The sequence below is a fragment of the Bos indicus genome, chromosome 11, assembly GCF_029378745.1.
Source record: "Bos indicus isolate NIAB-ARS_2022 breed Sahiwal x Tharparkar chromosome 11, NIAB-ARS_B.indTharparkar_mat_pri_1.0, whole genome shotgun sequence".
NCBI lineage: Eukaryota > Metazoa > Chordata > Mammalia > Artiodactyla > Bovidae > Bos > Bos indicus.
The window spans coordinates 25,964,620-25,983,450 of NC_091770.1; the positions used below are offsets into that span (position 1 = coordinate 25,964,620).

The 18,831-nt window shown below is 38.2% G+C and overlaps 2 protein-coding genes across 2 annotated transcripts in view; one reads left to right on the forward strand and one right to left on the reverse strand.

Moving 5' to 3' along the window:
* Positions 1–8,499, forward strand: part of DYNC2LI1 (dynein cytoplasmic 2 light intermediate chain 1) — a 38,274-nt gene extending 29,775 nt beyond the window's left edge. The window contains exons 11-13 of the mRNA XM_019970072.2: positions 2,304–2,401; positions 3,036–3,128; positions 8,210–8,499. Coding sequence (XP_019825631.2) covers positions 2,304–2,401; positions 3,036–3,128; positions 8,210–8,272 — 254 coding nt within the window. The 3' untranslated portion in view covers positions 8,273–8,499. The remainder of the gene's footprint in view (positions 1–2,303; positions 2,402–3,035; positions 3,129–8,209) is intronic.
* An 8,320-nt stretch (positions 8,500–16,819) lies between these two features.
* Positions 16,820–18,831, reverse strand: part of ABCG5 (ATP binding cassette subfamily G member 5) — a 30,923-nt gene continuing 28,911 nt past the window's right edge. The window contains exons 12-13 of the mRNA XM_019970076.2: positions 18,078–18,190; positions 16,820–17,267 (exon numbers count right to left, since the gene is read on the reverse strand). Coding sequence (XP_019825635.2) covers positions 17,074–17,267; positions 18,078–18,190 — 307 coding nt within the window. The 3' untranslated portion in view covers positions 16,820–17,073. The remainder of the gene's footprint in view (positions 17,268–18,077; positions 18,191–18,831) is intronic.

Genomic DNA, 18,831 nt, shown 5'->3' on the forward strand with positions numbered 1-18,831 from the left:
GAGTTGGACATGACTGAAGTGACTTAACATGCATTAACTGCCTTTTGTATTGGAGCATAGCTGATGAACAGTGTTGTGGCAGTTTCAGGTGAACAGCAAAGGGACTCAGCCATACATGTGTCCATTCTCCCTCAAGCCCAACTCCCACCCAGGCTGCCACATGACATTGAGCAGAGTTCCACGTACTAGACCATAGGTCCTTTTGGTTATCCATTTTAGATATAGCAGTGTGTACATGACCTTCCCAAACTCCCCAACTCTCCCCTTCCCCCAGCAATCATAAGTTCATTCTCTAAGTCTGTGAGTCTTTCTGTTTTGTAAGTTCATTTGCATTATTTATTTTTAGATTCCACAGATAAGGGATATCATACAATATTTCTCCCTCTCTGACTTACTTTACTCAGAATGACGATACTCTCTAGGTCCATCCATGTTGCTGCAAATGGCATTATTTCATTCTTTTTAGTGGCTGAGTAATATTCCATTGTAAATATATATACACCACATCTTTATCCATCCCTCTGTTGATGGACATTAGGTTGCTTCCATGTCTGGGCTTTTATAAACAGTGCTGCAGTGAACACTGGGGTGCATGTATCCTTTCAGATCATGTTTTTCTCCAGATAAATGCCCAGGAGCAGGACTGCAGGGTCATATGATAGCTTTTTTTTAGTTTTTTAAGGAACCTCCATAGCAGCTGGTCAACCACTCTTGAAAACAGTTTGATGGTTTCTTATAGAACTAATCATATAGCTACCATATGACCTAGAAATTGCACTATTTGACATTTATTTGAGAGAAATGAAAATGTATGTTCACATAAAAATCTGTACATAGATGTTCATGATATGTTTATTTGTAATAGCCCAAAAGTGGAAACAACCCAGACATCATTCAACAGGTAAATGGATAAACTGTGGTATATCCATACCATGGAATACTTACTACTCAGCAATGAAAAGGAACAAACTATTGATATATACAGCAACTTGGTTTACTCTCCAGAGAATTATACTGAATTTTAAAAGCCGATCAGAAAATGTTACATACAGTTCTATTTATATAAAATTCTGGAATGAAGAAATTTTAGAAATGTAGGAAAGATTAATGGTTGTCAGAGGTTAGGGACAGAACTGTAGGCGGGGAGGGAGGGAGGGAGAGGGATTGAGAAGGAGGTGGGTTTGGTTATAAAAGAGCAACACGAGGGATCTTCCTGGGAATGAAACTGTTCAGTGTCTTGACTGTGGTCAGGGATACATGAGCCTACAAAGGTGATAAACTTGTGTACAGCTTAATACACACACACACAAGTGAGGACAAGGAGGAAATTTGGGAAATCTGGGTAAGAGTGGTGGGTGTGATCACTATCTTAGCCACCAAAGTCGTAAGGAGGCCCTGAAAGATAGAGTGAAACAGTGAGCAATGTAGATGCTAGCATAGAAAGAATGAGATATCTCAGACTATGCATTGAAAAATGACCAAGAAGTGGCAGCATATTTTCAAATTTTTCACATTAATTTTTAAGTTATACAGGCAGTACATATATGATCAAGTTTAATATTCCATTTTCTATACATGTGAATGTGGTACAGAAAAAAGACGACTTGTTTTAATACAGTTGTATTATTCTGTGTCATCTTGAAGTTTTCCTTTTTTACTCAATACACCTTAGTGCTTTCTCCATATTAACGCGGCACATAGGTCTGTCTGGAACTTTGGCTGCTGGAGAGTGTTCCAGAGCATGGCTACGCATAGGAATTTAGTTCACTGTACCTCTATTGATGGACATTTCAGCTGAGGCCATTTTTTCACTAATACAAATAATGCGGCTCTGTGAAATCCTTAATGTGTGTATGCAGGTATTTCTAAGATAAACACTCAAACTAGAATTTCTGGGTAATAGGATGTGATCTTTTTTTGTATTTTAATAGTATTTACTGGTGCCATATTACCCTCCAGTATAGCTGTCACAATTTGCATTCTATTCAACAGCACATAAGAACATCTGTTTCCTTAAACATTCACAAACACATGAGAATGTCATATTTTCTATTTTTCCTGAGCATCTACGTAAGTGCATGGAAAGAGAATTGCAATTTACTCATTACTCTGGCTCCTCTCCCTCTGGTACTAGAATCTGTCCCAGTGGCCTTGTTACACTGGGTTGAGATAAATTTTAATGGTGATTATAGAAGAAAAGGAAATGAGTGATCTAAGATTTAAGTATCATCTGTTTTATTGATAGTAATAGTTTATAATGTTTTAGTCAATGCAGTCATTTGAATTAAAACTTCCAATTCTAGGACCCCCTCCTCTTCCTGATAATGACATTGGAAAGCTTCATGCCCGTTCACCAATGGACCTGTGGAAAAAAGTGTATGAAAAGCTCTTTCCACCAAAGGTATCTATTTCTCATTCTTTTAAAGCAAGAATTTTCAGCACTATTCAACAGTTGGGCTTCCCCTTGTGGCTCAGCTGGTAAAGTATCCGCCTGCAATGCGGGAGACCTGGGTTTGATCCCTGGGCTGGGAAGATCCCCTGGAGAAGGGAAAGGCTACCCACTCCAGTATTCTAGCCTGGAGAATTCTATGAACCGAATAGTCCATGGGGTTGCAAAGAGTCAGACATGACTGAGCGACTTTCGCCTTTTCGCTTTTGCTGTTATTCATCAGTTATTGGGAAATGTTCAAACAGGCCTATTATAGTAACTTTGTTTTCTACTTACTCAAATCAGTTAAACACTTGCTTAAAATCTACTGTCTGTCTGACCCCGTGGGGCTGAAACAATGGGTAAGACACTTTTCTCACTCTGCTTCCAAACAGAGCTCTTTCTGGTTGTTAGAGAAGGGAGAAACAGTATCCAAGAGGGAGAGAGAACCTGGGGAATTTGAATTGGCCTTCAGTGTTGATGAAGGCTCAAAAGATCAGCCTTCACTGGCTGCCCAAGAAACAGGAACTTGGCTTGTGAGGTAGATGATGGTCATTGAAGGTTTTTGGTTATGAGCATGAAGTGACTTAACAAATTGTGATTTCAGAGTATCAACACACTAAAAGATGTCAAGGACCCTGCAAAAGACCCTCAATATGCTGAAAGTGAAGTTGATGAGATGAGAATTCAGAAGGATCAGGTATTATCCTCAACATTTATTTCATCTTGAGTTTTATCACAGAAATATACTTAGAATTCCATAAATTTTTCTCAACTTATTTACTTAACTTTTTCCTTTCAAAATTATTTAAATAGTATATCTTCACTATTTATATATATATAAATTCTGATATGCATAAAGAAGGAACTAAAGATCACATAACATTCTACCACCCAGAGATGACTTAGTGTTCACATATGCTTTTTGGACTTGCCAGTATACTTTATGTGGAAGATGGGTAGTGATTCTTACCTCGCTGTTGGGAAGACACTTCCATAATATTCTTTTATTTGTGGGATTATTAGAAGGTTTTGTTTTTTATTAGGACATTTAGATATATCCATACTTTTCTTGGTGGCTCAGATGGTAAAGAATCTGCCTGCAGGCCTCACAGCCACAGGTGGAGGGACTCAGTATCCAAGCACCTTTCCTGCTAGTCACTATGCCTGCCAGTCAAGCTCTGCACGTGGCTGGCTTCCTTCTAGAGTCTGGGTTTCCCTCTCATTTAAAAAAAAAAAAAAAGAATCTGCCTGCAATGTGGCAGACCTAGGTTCGATCCCTGGGTTGGGAAGATCCCCTGGAGGAGGGCGTGGCAACTGATTCCAGTATTCTTGCCTGAAGAATCCCCATGGACAGAGGAACCTGGCAGGTACAGTCCATGGGATTGCAAAGAGATGGACATGACTGAGCGACTAAGCACAGCAGCACACATACTTTTCTCATATCAGAAAAATTAAGGACTGCCTAATCTGAAAGCACATACTTGACAAAACCCAGGAACTCTCAGGAAAGTGATTAAAAGTGGAGACTGCTTTCCATATATGTGCCAGATAGCACCATTTGTGATACACAGCCTGATATAAGAATGTAAGAGTTGGTAAATTTTTATCATGATCCAATATTGAGATTTTCCTGGATCTCCTTTTAGTTTGATAAAGCGAGTCATTGTGAAGAATATAACCTTATATAATAAGCACAGTAAATGAAACGCCCTGACCACCTCTCAGGTGGGATTTGTAGAGCTGTATAACTGTTGCTAGGATAAGCTGAACACAACCACCCACTGTGAGCAGGGACCAGGGCCTTTTTTTTTCTCAGCAGTCGCCTTTTACCTTCTGGGGCCCTAGAATAAGTAAGCAAAACATTTTAAGTACAGAAGACTTCTGAAAAACATGTCATGAATACTTAGAGGGTATTATAGCTGTAGCAAAATGAGAGGCATGTTGCAGGAACACTAAAATGACCTCATGTAACCCTTACTGTGTTTTGCAGCTTGGCTATAGAGATTAGTTGGAAGTCATCTCTGAATTAATATTTATCTAGGAGTTAGTGACTAACTGCCATTGTTGATAAGATTATCTGTTTATATTATACAGTGATCCCTTTTATACATTTATTATTAAAGGGCAGGAGTATTTCTGAGCATCTTAAGGTTTCACATTCAAATCCATCATCCCTAACTGACCTAAAACCATATGAGTTTTGAGTACAACTGGAAAGCAGCCCCACAATACCTGTATCGTTCTTCCCTTGTACCTCACTAATTACCACATTCTCTGGACAAACTTTTTTTTAGACTCACTTGAAAAGTTATAATGTCCGAATTTTGCCTCTGAAGCAGTTTCATTCATGGTCTTTTAGTAGATGAATTGATTTTAGTTTGCACATGTAGTACCCTCCTCTGCTTTAAAAGTCATGCTAATGATTAGCAGTTGATACTCAATTATTTTATACATGTTCACTTCCAAATTTTGACATTCTAATATCCACAACTTTATATATTCTTTCACGTTCTTCCAAAGCCGTTTCAGGGGCTTACATTGTTTCCAGTTGTCTACTGATAAACACAGAAGCTGATTTATATGTGAGAAAACTCTCTGTAGATTAATTTTGAAAAACCCCTATCTCCTACTAAACATTTAACAATACATTTTCATTTTTTATATGGGCAAGATAGTCAATGCCACTTTTATTAACATAGCCTACAAAAGAATTCATCTGCCGTAGGTGAAAATCTAGTCTACAGCTCTTTCTAAAAACACTGCCTTCTTGATCTTTTAATGATTATTGCTATGCTAACATTTTTCAGTGAAAACAGCATTATAATCTTTAGATTTGATTTGCCTATTAGAAGAAGAATAGCCATCTAAAAGGAATGTCTCATTCAGGGCTTTCCATAATCACACAAAATTACGTCCCTACCTAAAAGCAACTGGTAACTACTTGACGTCTGTACTGTGTGCTGTGTGTCTGCCCTTCAACCCAAACAGTTACTGATTCTTGTCCTTCCTAGGAAGAAAGATGACATCTTATTTCACTGAAAATAATCCAGTGGCATATGAGTGGAGGGCTGGCCCTCGGTCTGTCCGAGTCCAGATGTGATCCTCCATATGACTCCCTCCCATCCCCAAGTCTCATTATTAGTGGCTTAAATAATCAGGCATCAAACAAAAAGTGTGGTACCCTTAAGCTTTGGCAATGAAATCAGAGCACGCCACTTCTAAGATAGGCTAATTCATGAGTCCCGTTCAGTTCCTCTAATACTGAGCCTTTAAAAAAGCCCAAGTCATGTAGAATCATCAGGCAAGAAAGATGTGTCCCTTTAAACCACACTTTACTTAAACCATACTTCTGTTACATTATCCTGCCAGTGAAAGGGGAGGCACTGAGACACAGTATTCCATAATGCTTTAAGTTCTTGATAGTAGAACATGTCATTTATGATCACTGTCCAGAATCCCTTTTGCTCCCAGTCCCCACTGATGCATGAAGATCCTCACAGAGACTGAAATTAGTCCCCCTGGTTTGAGGATCAACCTTAAGACCCCTTTTCACCTTTTCTGCAGACTAAATGTCTTTCCTAATTAGCTCTCTTTTGTCAGACTTGACATGGGCACCAGAAAATAGTTCCTTGGTATTTACTATTTTTTAAAAGTCTTCCAGTTTTAAAGCACTCCTGATTTTAAGGGAGTCAAGTATAGAAAGCACTTGCTGAATCCTTCTACCTCTTTTCTATATTTTTATTGTCAAAGCAAAAAAAAAAAAAATGGAAAAGGTTTGGGTAAACAGTTATTTTTAAGGTCTTCTTGGTTCAACCATACATATACATTTTGAATCCCTGTTTTCAAAAAACTCTTTATAATCCCTAGGCTTATAATTTAAACACAGACACACATTGATTGATTTACATGTTGGGGGGAAATGTTTTTTACTGTCCTCTATTGAAGATGGTGTTTTAAGCATTATATATATTTATATTTGAAAACTTTAGAAGCTTTTAAGAAGCAGGGTAGAAACCCTTTTTGGTTTTGCTTTCTCTTTTAAAGTGACTCTCTAGAGTGGCCATGAAGAACTGTAGTGCAAAGAGAGCCCTCTTAGTTGCTGTTCCTTTAAAACATCATCACATAATGCTGAGGTCGCATGAGAGCAGTACTAAAGATCTAGTGAACACAGTGAGTTCTGTATCACGCCAGTTACTCTCCATCCTCCTCCTGGTGTAGCTGGGGGACCAGCCCAGTTCTGTCACTTTACAGCTTACAGAAGGGAGAAACTACGAGCACAGCATCTCAGAGCAATGCCCTCACCATTACCATTGGTAAAAAAAAATAATAATTCAGCACTTCCAATTAAAGGCAAAGTTTGTGGTAACTGATTATTGTTTATTCTTTATGAGCTAACAATCCTTGAAACCATAAGTTACAAGTAAGATAACTGGTGAACTGAGTTAATGTCATTAAAATTAAACCAAGCTATAAAGACTACTTTGGAGTTAATACTATGGAAAAAATTTTCTTCAAAGTCATTATAGTGTTTTGAAACTTTCAACATTTAAATTTTAATGACTTAGAATATATGTACGAAAGAGATCATCTGCCATTTTTCTGAAAATGAGAGTGCAGTTTTCTTTTCCTGGCAACTATGAACTTCAGTTACATTAGGCAAAGGGCAGGGATTGCCTTATCTTGCAGAGTAACCACTTTTTGCTTATCTGAAACAATGATACACTTTGTACACTTAGACACTGAACAACATGGAAGAAGCCAAAAGACAATCCCCTTAGATGGTCCCTTTTGCATGTTAGTTGTCTCATGCAGGTTTTCCCACCTCCACTCAAGTTTATCTTTGTTTTATGAATTGTAAAAGTAACATATACTCAATGGTGAAAAAAATCAAGACACAGAAGTATATAATATAGAAAATGGGAATGTCCTGCCCTCTCTCCACCTAGCTGCCTTTCTCATTTGGCACATACAGCACTATTATTTTTGTTGGCTGCCTACAAAGTCAGGCGTCAGTGAGCACTGAGGTATTTAATCAGTCCTTACCATGAGATATCTAAGCCATTTCCGATTGCATGCCAGTAGACAGTGCAGTGAATATCCTTCTGCTCTTCTCTATTGTGCTATATGATGGATGTCTAAAGGTATAATCACTGGGTCAAAGGATATGTACATTTTAAATATTGATACTTTGCTAACTTCAACCACAATTTGACAAGAGTTGAACAGCAAATGTTTAAAAATAAGATCATTTTTGTATTCTTAAAGCATCCATGAATGTGAAAGTCATTCAGTCATGTCTGACTCTTTGTGACCCCATGGACTATACAGTCCATGGAATTCCTCCAGCCAGAATACTGCAGTGGGTAGCTGTTCCCTTCTCCAAGGGATCTCCCAATCCAGGAATCAAACCCAGGTCTCCTGCATTGCAGGCATATTCTGTACCAGCTGAGTCACCAGGGAGCCCAAAGCATGCATATAACAATGCCTAATTTTGTTACTTGAAAAACAATGTGGATGCACTATTTAGAATATAATTTTGTCTAAAATTTTAATTCATCTCCAAGTGCTACTTAGGCTACATAGATATACTCTGAAGACTACATTTCTAGAAGATACCTCCCGAGTATAGTCATTTATAAAGTAGTTGTCAAGAAATTTTGAGAGTGATAATACTTTTATAAAGGATACACTGTTACACCCCAAAAATGCTAAGGCAGTTTTAAGGCTCCTAGTTTAAATTTTAAAGTTTTTTACTAGTAAAACATGTTTTTGTTTTAGGAACTGGAACAGTACAAAAGAAGTTCTTCCAAGTCTTGGAAACAAATTGAGCTTGATTCCTGAACCTAATTCAACTGTAATGTAACCTCTTTCTTCTTTTCCAAATACAAGTAATATTTTATTAGTTAATATTACAGTAATAAGGGGGGAAAGTTTAGATGTGTAATTTATTAAAGGAAAAGTGGAATTGTTTGTCTTAGTGCAACTCCTGAGATATTTTTAAGTCTCTTAAAAAATTTGTATAATTACATGTAATATTTTTTAAATAAAAAGAATCTTTTGGGACCTACCTTTAACCTGTTTTTAAGTAGTGTATACTTGGTTCAGCATCTATAAGTTTCTGCTTATGTTTTCAGGAATATGAAATTGGGAGCATTTATTAACAGTTGTAGGTATAAGGTTAAGCATTTATATTAGACACATTCCTTCTCTAAGGCATTCTCAGCTATGTCTGGTAGGAAAGTGGAAGTGGGGTCACTTTCACAGGTATCATCATTTTACTCTAATGGTGAGGCATGAGAAGCATCTGAAGTATTTATTTAAAAGGCACATACCTGAGGAGCAGTTAAGATGGTGGCATGGTAGGATATGAAGCTCCCCTTTTCCCACAAATGCAAAAATACATCTACATGTGGAAGGATTCTTACAGAATATCTACTGAATACTGGCAGAATACCTCAGACTGCTGAAAGAGCAAGAAAGTTTCCAGGTAACCGGATAGGAAAAAAGATTAAAAAGAAAATGAGAAAGGAATGGGCTGAGACCTGCACCCCTGGGAGGGAGCTGTGGAAGAGGAAGGGTTCCTGCACCCTGGGAAGACCCCTCACCAGCGAGATCTGCCGGGATGGAAGGGGAGCTTCAGAGCCTCAAAGGAGAATGCAGCAGCCAGAGTAGAAGAAAAACTGTACAGATGGTCTTGGTGGCAACCTGAAACACCAGTCTGCCAGTGTGGGCAGGGAACGTGTCAGAACTCAGGCTTTCAGAGATCAGACCTGGAGAGAGGACTAAGATTAGCTGTGCAGAAACAGCCTGGGAGATGTTGTTGGAATCTAGTGTGACCACAACTGAGGGTGTGCATGGAGGAAGCCCAGGCCATCTTAGAGGCCAGGTGTCACTGGGGGCGGATCCACCACTGTAGCCTTTTTCTTTGTGCACAAACTTACAGAGGGCAGGACCCCACCTGCACTGGTTACAGGGTTGGTGACAAACCACCACCACCTCCCTTGCAAACTCTAGCAACGATCATGAACTGCCTCCACTCGCGCTGCATGCTCCAGGGGCGCATCTGAGCCACCACCACCACCAAGACCCTCAGGACTGGGCACCGGCTGCTGCATCTGCACACTCCCTGTCAAGGTGATAACCACCAGCACATGCTGAGGAAAGACACAACAGGCATGCACACACTAAATACAGGCCTCATACCAAATATAGTAAATCCACACAAGCTAGACAAGGACACACCAACATAAATAGCCCTTCAAGCAACAGTAGATGATTGTTTCTTCTAAACTCAGAGTAAAAGAAGTACAAGTAAAATGAAAACATAGAGGAACCACTCCCAGGTAAAAGACAAGAGAATTCTCCTGAAAGAATAAATAATGAAACAGGCCTCTGCAGACTAATAGACACCAATTTGAAAAAGGAGATAATGAAAATACTAGAGGCAGTAAGAGAAAAACAGAAAAAGAGTTACAAGGGAACTCTATAAGGTTATTAGCGGATTTCTGTACAGAAATATTGCAGGCCAAAATCAAAGCTACGGTGAACTATCATCTCATACTGGTCAGAATGGCCATCATCAAAAAGTCTACAAGCAATAAATGCTGGAGAGGATGTGGAGAAAAGGGAACCCTCTTTCACTGTTGGTGGGAATTTAAATTGATAACAACTACTGTGGAGTACAGTATGGAGATCTCTTTAAAAACTAGACTAAAACTACCACACAACCCAGCAATCCCACTACTGGGCATAAACCCTGAGGAAACCATAATTGAAAAAGACACACGTACCCCAGTGTTCATTCCTGCGCTATTTACAATACCTAGGACATGGAAGAAATCTCGATGTCCATCGACAGATGAATGGTTAATGAAGTTGTGGTACATATACACGATGGAATATTACCTTGCTATGAAAAGAAACACATTTGACTCAGTTCTAGTGAGGTGGATGAACCTAGAGTCTATTATACAAAGTGAAGTAAGAGAAAGTCAGATACTGTATATTAACACATATATATGGAATCTAGACAAGATAGTACCTATGATCCTACTTGCAGGGCAGCAAAGGAGACACAGACATAAAGAACAGACTTTTGGATACATTGAGGGAAGGAGAGGGTGGGATAATCTGAGAGAATAGCATTAAAACATACACATTTCATATGTAAAACAAATAGCCAGTGGGAGTTTGATGTATGATGCAGGAAACCCAAAGCCCATGCTCTGTGACAACCTAGAGGGATGGGGTGGGGAGGGAGGTGGGAGGGGAGGGTTCAAGAGGGAAGGGACATATGTATACCTATGGCTGATTCTCGATGATGTATGGCAAAAACCATCACAGTATTGTAAAGTAATTATCCTCCAATTAAAAAACTATTGCAGGCCAGAGGGGCATGGCAAGATACATTCAAATACTGAAAGAGAAAAATCTGTAATCTAGAATACTCTGCTCAGCAAGATTATTATTTAAAATAGAAGGAAAGAATTTCTCAGACAAGCAAAAACTAAAAGAATTATAGCAATACTAAGCCTATCTTAAATACTGAAAGGTCTTCTCTAAATAGAAAAGAAGTAAGAATCTGTAGGAAAGAGAAAATCACAGTTGGAAAGTAAATCACTTAAATAATCCAGTACACAATTTAAAAAATCTATGACAGTAATGATAACCACAATGAACAGCAAAAGGATGAACATGAAGATGTAAAAGAGGACATCAAAATCATAAAATGTGGGGAAGGAGAGTAAGAACATATAGTTTTGTTTTCCCCTAGAATGTGTTTGAGTCTATACGACTACCAGTCCAAAGCAAGTAGATATAGAAAGGGATTAACGTACTTGAAGAACGAGGTAGCCACAAATTAGAAACGTACAACAGATTCATAAAATATGAAAAAGAAGAGCACGTAAGTATAATACAAAAGAAATAAAAGGAAAAAGGGAAAAGAAGAAATATAGTCAATAATAAAACAAAGTTTAAAATGGCAATAAATACATAGCTTGAATACATATGTGTCAATAATTACCTTAAAAGGCAATGGACTAAATGCTTCAATCAAATGGCACAGGGTGGCAAATTGAATAAAAAACATGAGCCTACAATATGCTGCCTATAAGAGTCCCACTTCAGGGCAACAAACACACACAGATTGAAAGTGAAGGGATGGGGAAAGATTTCATGCAAATGGAAAAGACAAGAAAACAGGGGTCTCAATACTCATATCAAAATAGACTTTAAAACAAGGGCCACAAAGAAAAAGAAGGACACTAGATAATGATAACAGGATCAGTACAACAAGAGGACTGTACACTTGTCAGCCTAGATGCCCCTAATGCAGGAGTACCCTCATACATAAATACTAACGGACAATGGGAGAGATAGACAGGAATACAATAAGTAGGACGCTTCAACACCTCACTCATACCAATGGACAGATCTTCTAGACAGAATACGTAACAGATCATAAGTGATACAATAGAACAGTTAGACTTAATTGACATTATCCGGACATTACATCCAAAAAACCCCACAGAATACACATGTCCCCCGCATTGTAGACAGACGCTTTAGCATCTGAGCCACTGGGGAGGTCAGTCTCCCAAAGCAATAGAAATAAAAACAAAAATAAACAAACGGGACCTAATCAAAGTTACAAGCTTTTGAACAGTAAAAGAAACCACAAACAAAATGAAAAAACAGCCTACAGGATGGTAGAAAAATTTGCAAAAGATATAACCAACAAGGGCCTAATTTCCAAAATATATAAACAACTCACACAACTGAACAACAACAAAAAAAACAAACTAATCAAAAAAATGGGCAGAAAATATAGACATTTCTCCAAAGAAGAAAAATAGATGGCAAACAGGCACATATATAGATACTTAGTTCAGTTCAGTCGCTCAGTTGTGTCCGACTCTTTGCGACCCCATGGACTGCAGCACGCCAGGCTTCCCTGTTCATCACCAACTCGCAGAGCTTGCTCAAACTCAGTTCCATTGAGTCGGTGAAGCCATCCAACCATCTCATCCTCTGTCGTCCACTTCTCTTCCCACCTTCAATCTTTCCCAGCATCTGGTCTTTTCACATGAGTCAGTTGTTTGCATCAGGTGGCCAAAGTATTGGAGATTCAGCTTCAACATCAGTCCTTCCGATGAATATTCAGGACTGATTTCCTTTAGGATGGACTGGTTGGAGATCTCCTCGCAGTCCAAGGGACTCTCAAGAGTCCTCTCCAACACCACAGTTCAAAAGCACCAATTCTTTGGTGCTCAGCTTTATTTATAGTCCAACTCTCACATCCACATATGACTACTGGAAAAACCATAGCTTTGACTAGATGGACCTTTGTTGGCAAAGTAATACCTCTGTTTTTTAATATACTGTCATAACTTTTCTTCCAAGGAGCAAGCGTCTTTTAATTTCATGGCTGCAGTCACCATCTGTAGCGATTTTGGAGCTCCCCCAAAATAAAGTCTGTCACTGTTTCCACTGTTTCCCTATCTATTTGCATGAAGTGATGGGACCAGATGCCATGATTTTAGTTTTCTGAATGTTGAGTTTTAAGCCAACTTTTTCACTCTTCTCTTTCCCTTTCATCAAGAGGCTCTTTGGTTTTTCTTCGCTTTCTGCCATAAGTGTGATGTCATCTGCATATATCTGAGGTTATTGATATTTCTCCCAGCAATCTTGATTCCAGCTTGTGCTTCATCCAGCCCAGCATTTCTCATGATGCACTCTGCATATAAGTTAAGTAAGCAGGGTCACAATATACAGCTTTGACATACTCCTTCCCTGATTTGGAACCCGTCTGTTGTTCCATGTCCAGTTCTAACTGTTGCCTCTTGACCTGCATACAGATTTCTCAGGAGGCAGGTCAGGTGGTTTGGTATTCCCGTCTCTTTCAGAATTTCCCACAGTGTTGTGATCCACACAATCAAAGGCTTTGGCATAGTCAGTAAAGCAAAAATAGATGATTTTCTTGCTTTTTCAGTGATCCAATGGATGTTAGCAATTTGATCTCTGGTTCCTCTGCCTCTTTTAAATCCAGCTTGAACATCTGGAAGTTCACAGTTCATGTACTGTTAAAGTCTGGCTTGGAGCATTTTGAGCATTACTTTACTAGCGCGTGAGATGAATGCAATTGTGCAGTAATTTGAGCATTCTTTGGCATTGCCTTTCTTTGGGATTGGAATGAAAACTGACCTTTTCCAGTCCTGTGGCCCCTGCTGAGTTTTCCAAATTTGCTGGCATATTGAGTGCAGCACTTTGACAGTATCATCTTTTAGGATTTGAAATAGCTCAACTGGAATTCCATCACCTCCACTAGCTTTGTTCATAGTGATGTTTCCTAAGGCCCACTTGACTTCACATTCCAGGATGTCCGGCTCTAGGTGAGTGATCACACCATTGTGATTATCTGGGTCATGAAGATCTTTTCTGTACAGTTCTTCTGTGTATTCTTGATACCTGTTCTTAATCTCTTCTGCTTCTGTTAGGTCCATACCATTTCTGTCCTTTTATGAACCCATCTTTGCATGAAATATTCCTTGGTATCTCTAATTTTCTTGAAGAGATCACTACCCTTTCTCATTCTATTGTTTTCCTCTATTTCTTTGCACTGATCACTGAGGAAGGTTTTCTTATCTCTCCTTGCTATTCTTTGGAACTCTGCATTCAAATGGATCTATCTGTCCTTTTCTCCTTTGCTTTTCACTTCTCTTCTTTTCACAGCTATTTGTAAGATGCTCAATATTACAAATAATAGATGTTCAGTATTGCTAGTTATTAGAGAAGTGCAAATAAAAACAATGAAGTAACATTTAACACTGATCAGAATAACCATCATTAAAAAGTCTACAAATAACAAATGCTGGAGAGGGTGTGGAGAACAGGGAAACTTCCTACACTGTTGGTGGGAATGTAAGTTGGTGCAGCCATTGTGGAGACCAGTATAGAGGTTCCTCAGAAAACTAAAAACCGAATTCCCATATGATTCAGCAATCCCATCCCTGAGCATATACCCAGACAAAACTATGATTAGGAAGATACATGCACCATATCTAATATATATATGTATACACACACACACACAACTGAATCACTTTGCTGTACAACAGAAACTAACAACATTGTAAGTCATCTATACTTCAGTCAAAAAAAAAAAAAAATTGGGGCTTCCCTGGTAGGCCAGTGGTTAAGAATTTGCCACACAATGCAGGGGACATAGGTTCCAGATCCCGCATGCTGCAGAGCAACTCCATCTGTGTGCCACAGCTCCTGAGCCCACATGCCCTAGAGCCCCTACTCCACACCACAGTGGAGAGAGCCCCTGCTCACCACAACTGGAGTAAGCCCATGTGCAGCAGTGAAGACCCACCCCAGCCAAAAAATGAAGTAAATCTTTTTTAAAAAAATAAAATACATTCCTGAATCCCCACAGCCAGAGATCCTCAATCCGTGGGTCTGGAATGCGGCTTAGTAATCCGCATTTTTCATCAGTACCTCTGGTGATTCTGACATACTTAGATAAGTACAACTTTTTGAAGAACAGACAAATTTAAGGAAATATTCTATCAATAAGCAGGCCAAAACTGTATGAGTTGGTAATAACCAAGATCATTTCCAAGGTGGGATAGCCTTTAAGAAGCCTTCTAACTTCTGGAGATGTATCTGCTAGCCAAGTTCAGTTGGAGTAAGCATAACTGCTGTCATTAAACAGGAAAGTAAGTTATCCCATATTCTTCCATTTCCACTATAAAATATGTTAACTTTTCTATGCCATGCACCCAGCTTTAAATAAACATTTACTAACCTTAAGAACACAAAGATTGATGAGTGGTATCGGAGTGGATAGCAAACTACCCTGTTACAGCAATGAAATACAAGTTCCTAAACTAGTGACAGTCAGTGCGTATGGTTCCCGTCCTCTGGAAAACAGAATTTTCACCATGTCTCCAAGGAACTACAGTCATAGAAACAGGCGCCTTTCTTGAGTCCTGCAAAGAAAGAGCTCCCTGTAACACTGAATGTTATGATCTCAGAAGTATTACTGACTTGGTGGAAACAGGATTTTGGATTATTTAATTTGATTTTCTTACACATCACTGTCCATTTTTAACTTGAGAAACTGTCACATGTTGAAAGTCATTGTGTTTTTCTAAGATAGTATCACTAACATTTAATAGCTTGAAGTCACATGCTATGTCAATTTTCCAAATGTTTCTGAGCTAGAATGAAATTCCATCTGCATATGAATAGTAGAAAAATGTTTCCACTTACATTGTACACCCATATCTTTAGTAAGTTGAAATCAGTGATTTCAAAAGAGGTTCCTGTGGGACTCTCTTTGAACTGCTTTAATAGATTATCATCTCCAGAACTGTCTATAACTGATGTGACATATATAATCTGTAAAGCATTATGTAACTATTATACCATAATCATCAGTGTCAAAGACCTTTTATAAAAATTGACAATACTATTTTGGTAATTTACCAATGTCTCCAGATTCTTGAATACTGTTCTGAGAAATAGAATTTTACCATGGTTTCCTTAATAAAATGATCTTTCTCACTATAATGTGAGATGTTTCAAATACTATAATTTATCATTCTTTACAAGTTAGGTCACAGTAACAGAACAAGTTCATGTACTCTCTAAGATAGTCTCATTCAAAGTTACCATGGTAACATGGAGACAGTTTCATTTCAGACTTGGACATGAATTACTTGAAGATCAGAAAGATAATCCATCCTTTAGTCCAGAACCCACTTTTAATAATCTATATACATCATTTCATCCTTAAAAATACGTACTGATCAGCATTCTTTTAATTCCAGAACATGAATCCCTAGCATGTAACCCTGCTTTTCTTAGTGTAAATGTTGTGTCAGTTGAGCATCTTTTCTATGTGGACTTTAAATAACAGCTGCTCTCTAACCTTAAAAAGGTCATTTCTCAGTTCATGCATACACTTTACCTAGTAACATTTAATTTTGTAAGTAAACTAAGTTGACAGTGAAAAATAGCAAACTATTTTTGTCTAATGTGCTGTTTTCAGTTCAGCCCATTCCTGCCATTTTTCATTTTTAACCCTCAATAAAATCAGCGGATGCTCTGTGTCAAGGGCCTTCACTCAGCATCTATCCAACATCCTCTCCATGTGACTAGGTAACTTATCTGGACTTGGACACATAAATATGGGTTTGGAAATGATAAACCATTCTTACCCAATTCTGTGATGCTTTGCTTCAGTGAAACAACTTTTTCTGTTACTTACAGCTGATAATATTCAAATATTTTCTTTTTTACCAAGTCCTTTGTCAAATGTAAGCATAATCTTTGACCTATTTTTTCTGTGTCTAGAACAAAGACAAATAGTCACACTAGTCTCCCATAACTTTATGAATTATTATTTACATCTTTGAACCTGCTCCGTCACAATTTCCAAATAACACAAGTCCCTCCAAGTTGGAAAAGCATTCCAGGCCTGCATGGATCCAGTGGGCACAGATGGAATCTTAATGGTTAAAAGACTTACAGTTGTACTACTGAGAATCATGTGGCATTCTTACTTCAGAAATTCAAAGCAGTCATGTATATCTAGGAGCTTAAGTTCCATTTTGTAGCAGTGCCCTTTACTATCTGCTAATGAGATAATCCCTTATTTTAAACACAATTATTCCTAGGATGACAAGAGCTGGGATAAATGAATACAAAATGAGAAAGTTTGCTGTGAATCTGGATGTTGCACCTGGGCAGTTTCTCTCAATGAACTGAGCTCCTTGAGTGATGGTACACATTGGGTTAGCTGACACAGAGGCGTTTGAGTTGCCTGCCAGGGAAAAGATCGACAATGTCAGATATGGTACTTCCAAGATAATTGAATCCACATGTGTTTACCAAATGCCCACTAAATGCTTAGTATTCTGCTAAGTACCCTTCTTCATAAAGATACAGGACTTTTTAGAGAGCCCAGAATTCATTATTAGATGAAGCAATAGTGAGTGTTGGGAGCCTTGAAGATGGAAATGGGTTTGTTCCCACTTTGGGTATATATTCATTACCCAAATGAATGAATAATACTGATAAAAATTATGATCACTTAGCACTGAGTATCCCAAGGTTACTAATGTTATCACCTAGAGAGATTTAAAACAACTATGACATTCTGCCTTGTTCTTTCGTTGTCGTCACAGAGTGGCCTGGGATTTCCAAAGGCCAGGAGGGCCTTGCTGTATTCCCACTGCCCTCTCGCAGGATTAGGGAACATTTGTGCCAAAAATGGCTTCACTCAGCTACATACTCTGTACATTTGGGGAGAACAGGAGGCCACTGCAGCCTGTTTCAAGCTAGGTATAGGAACTGATTCCATCCAGAATATATTAGAGTTTACTTCAGTGTATGTTAAATCCGTCATTTTCTAAAAACATCAGAATGCCCCTAAGCTGCTGACCTTGGACAAGTGGTTAGCTTGATGAATGCTTACTATTTTAAAAATCAGAGAAAATGTTAGACTCTTCAAAACAAAGTTTTAAATCTATTTTACAATTACACTAGTTTTTTACTTAAAAAATACATTTCCCTCAAGAAATTGTGTTTTCAAATGAATATGTAAAAATAAATTCCAAAATAGAATACTTACCACAAGTGAAATTCTGTCCATAGAACTCATTGACTACGAGAATCTCAGAGCAATATTTTTGGAATGTAAAATAACCGAGGATTTTAAAAGGAATGGGCATTTCTTGTATGTTTCTTAAGAAAAGACAAAAAGAAAGAAAGAAAAACTTCAGTAGGCTTTGGTAACAGTCCTACCAAAAGAAAGGCAACTCTTTATGTTTCACAAAAGGAATGTATATAGGTTTTCATCTCTCATGATAAAAATTATGCTTACTACAAAAAGTTCAAACAACACTGAGAAGTATAGAGAAATACCACTGCCCGGAAATAACTGCTGTTAACATTTTAGTGATATATGTAATACATATATTTATGACATTTTACATAAATGGAATCAAACTACTAATCCTCTTTCCTAACCTGCTTTTTCAAACAAACATGTATCTCAGATAGCCTTTCAAGTCAGTAAGCATAACACTGCATCATTTTTAATCACAGCTTGGTGGTCCACTACAGAAGAAACATTAATGTAACACACCCCTGATGATGGACTGGTATTTAATGTTATTGTTAGGCACCATTGATATAAACATAAAAGAAAATAATGCATCACATTAGAGGAGGATGTTTGTGATTAAATAGATTTGAGCATGCTAGAGTATGAAGTGAGAACTGAACCGTAACCCAAGGGATGGAGAGAACCAGCAGACACTCATTGTGAAACCTGTTTCAGGAGAAACCTCATGCCGGCCTTGTGCCCTTCTCGGTTCACTCTA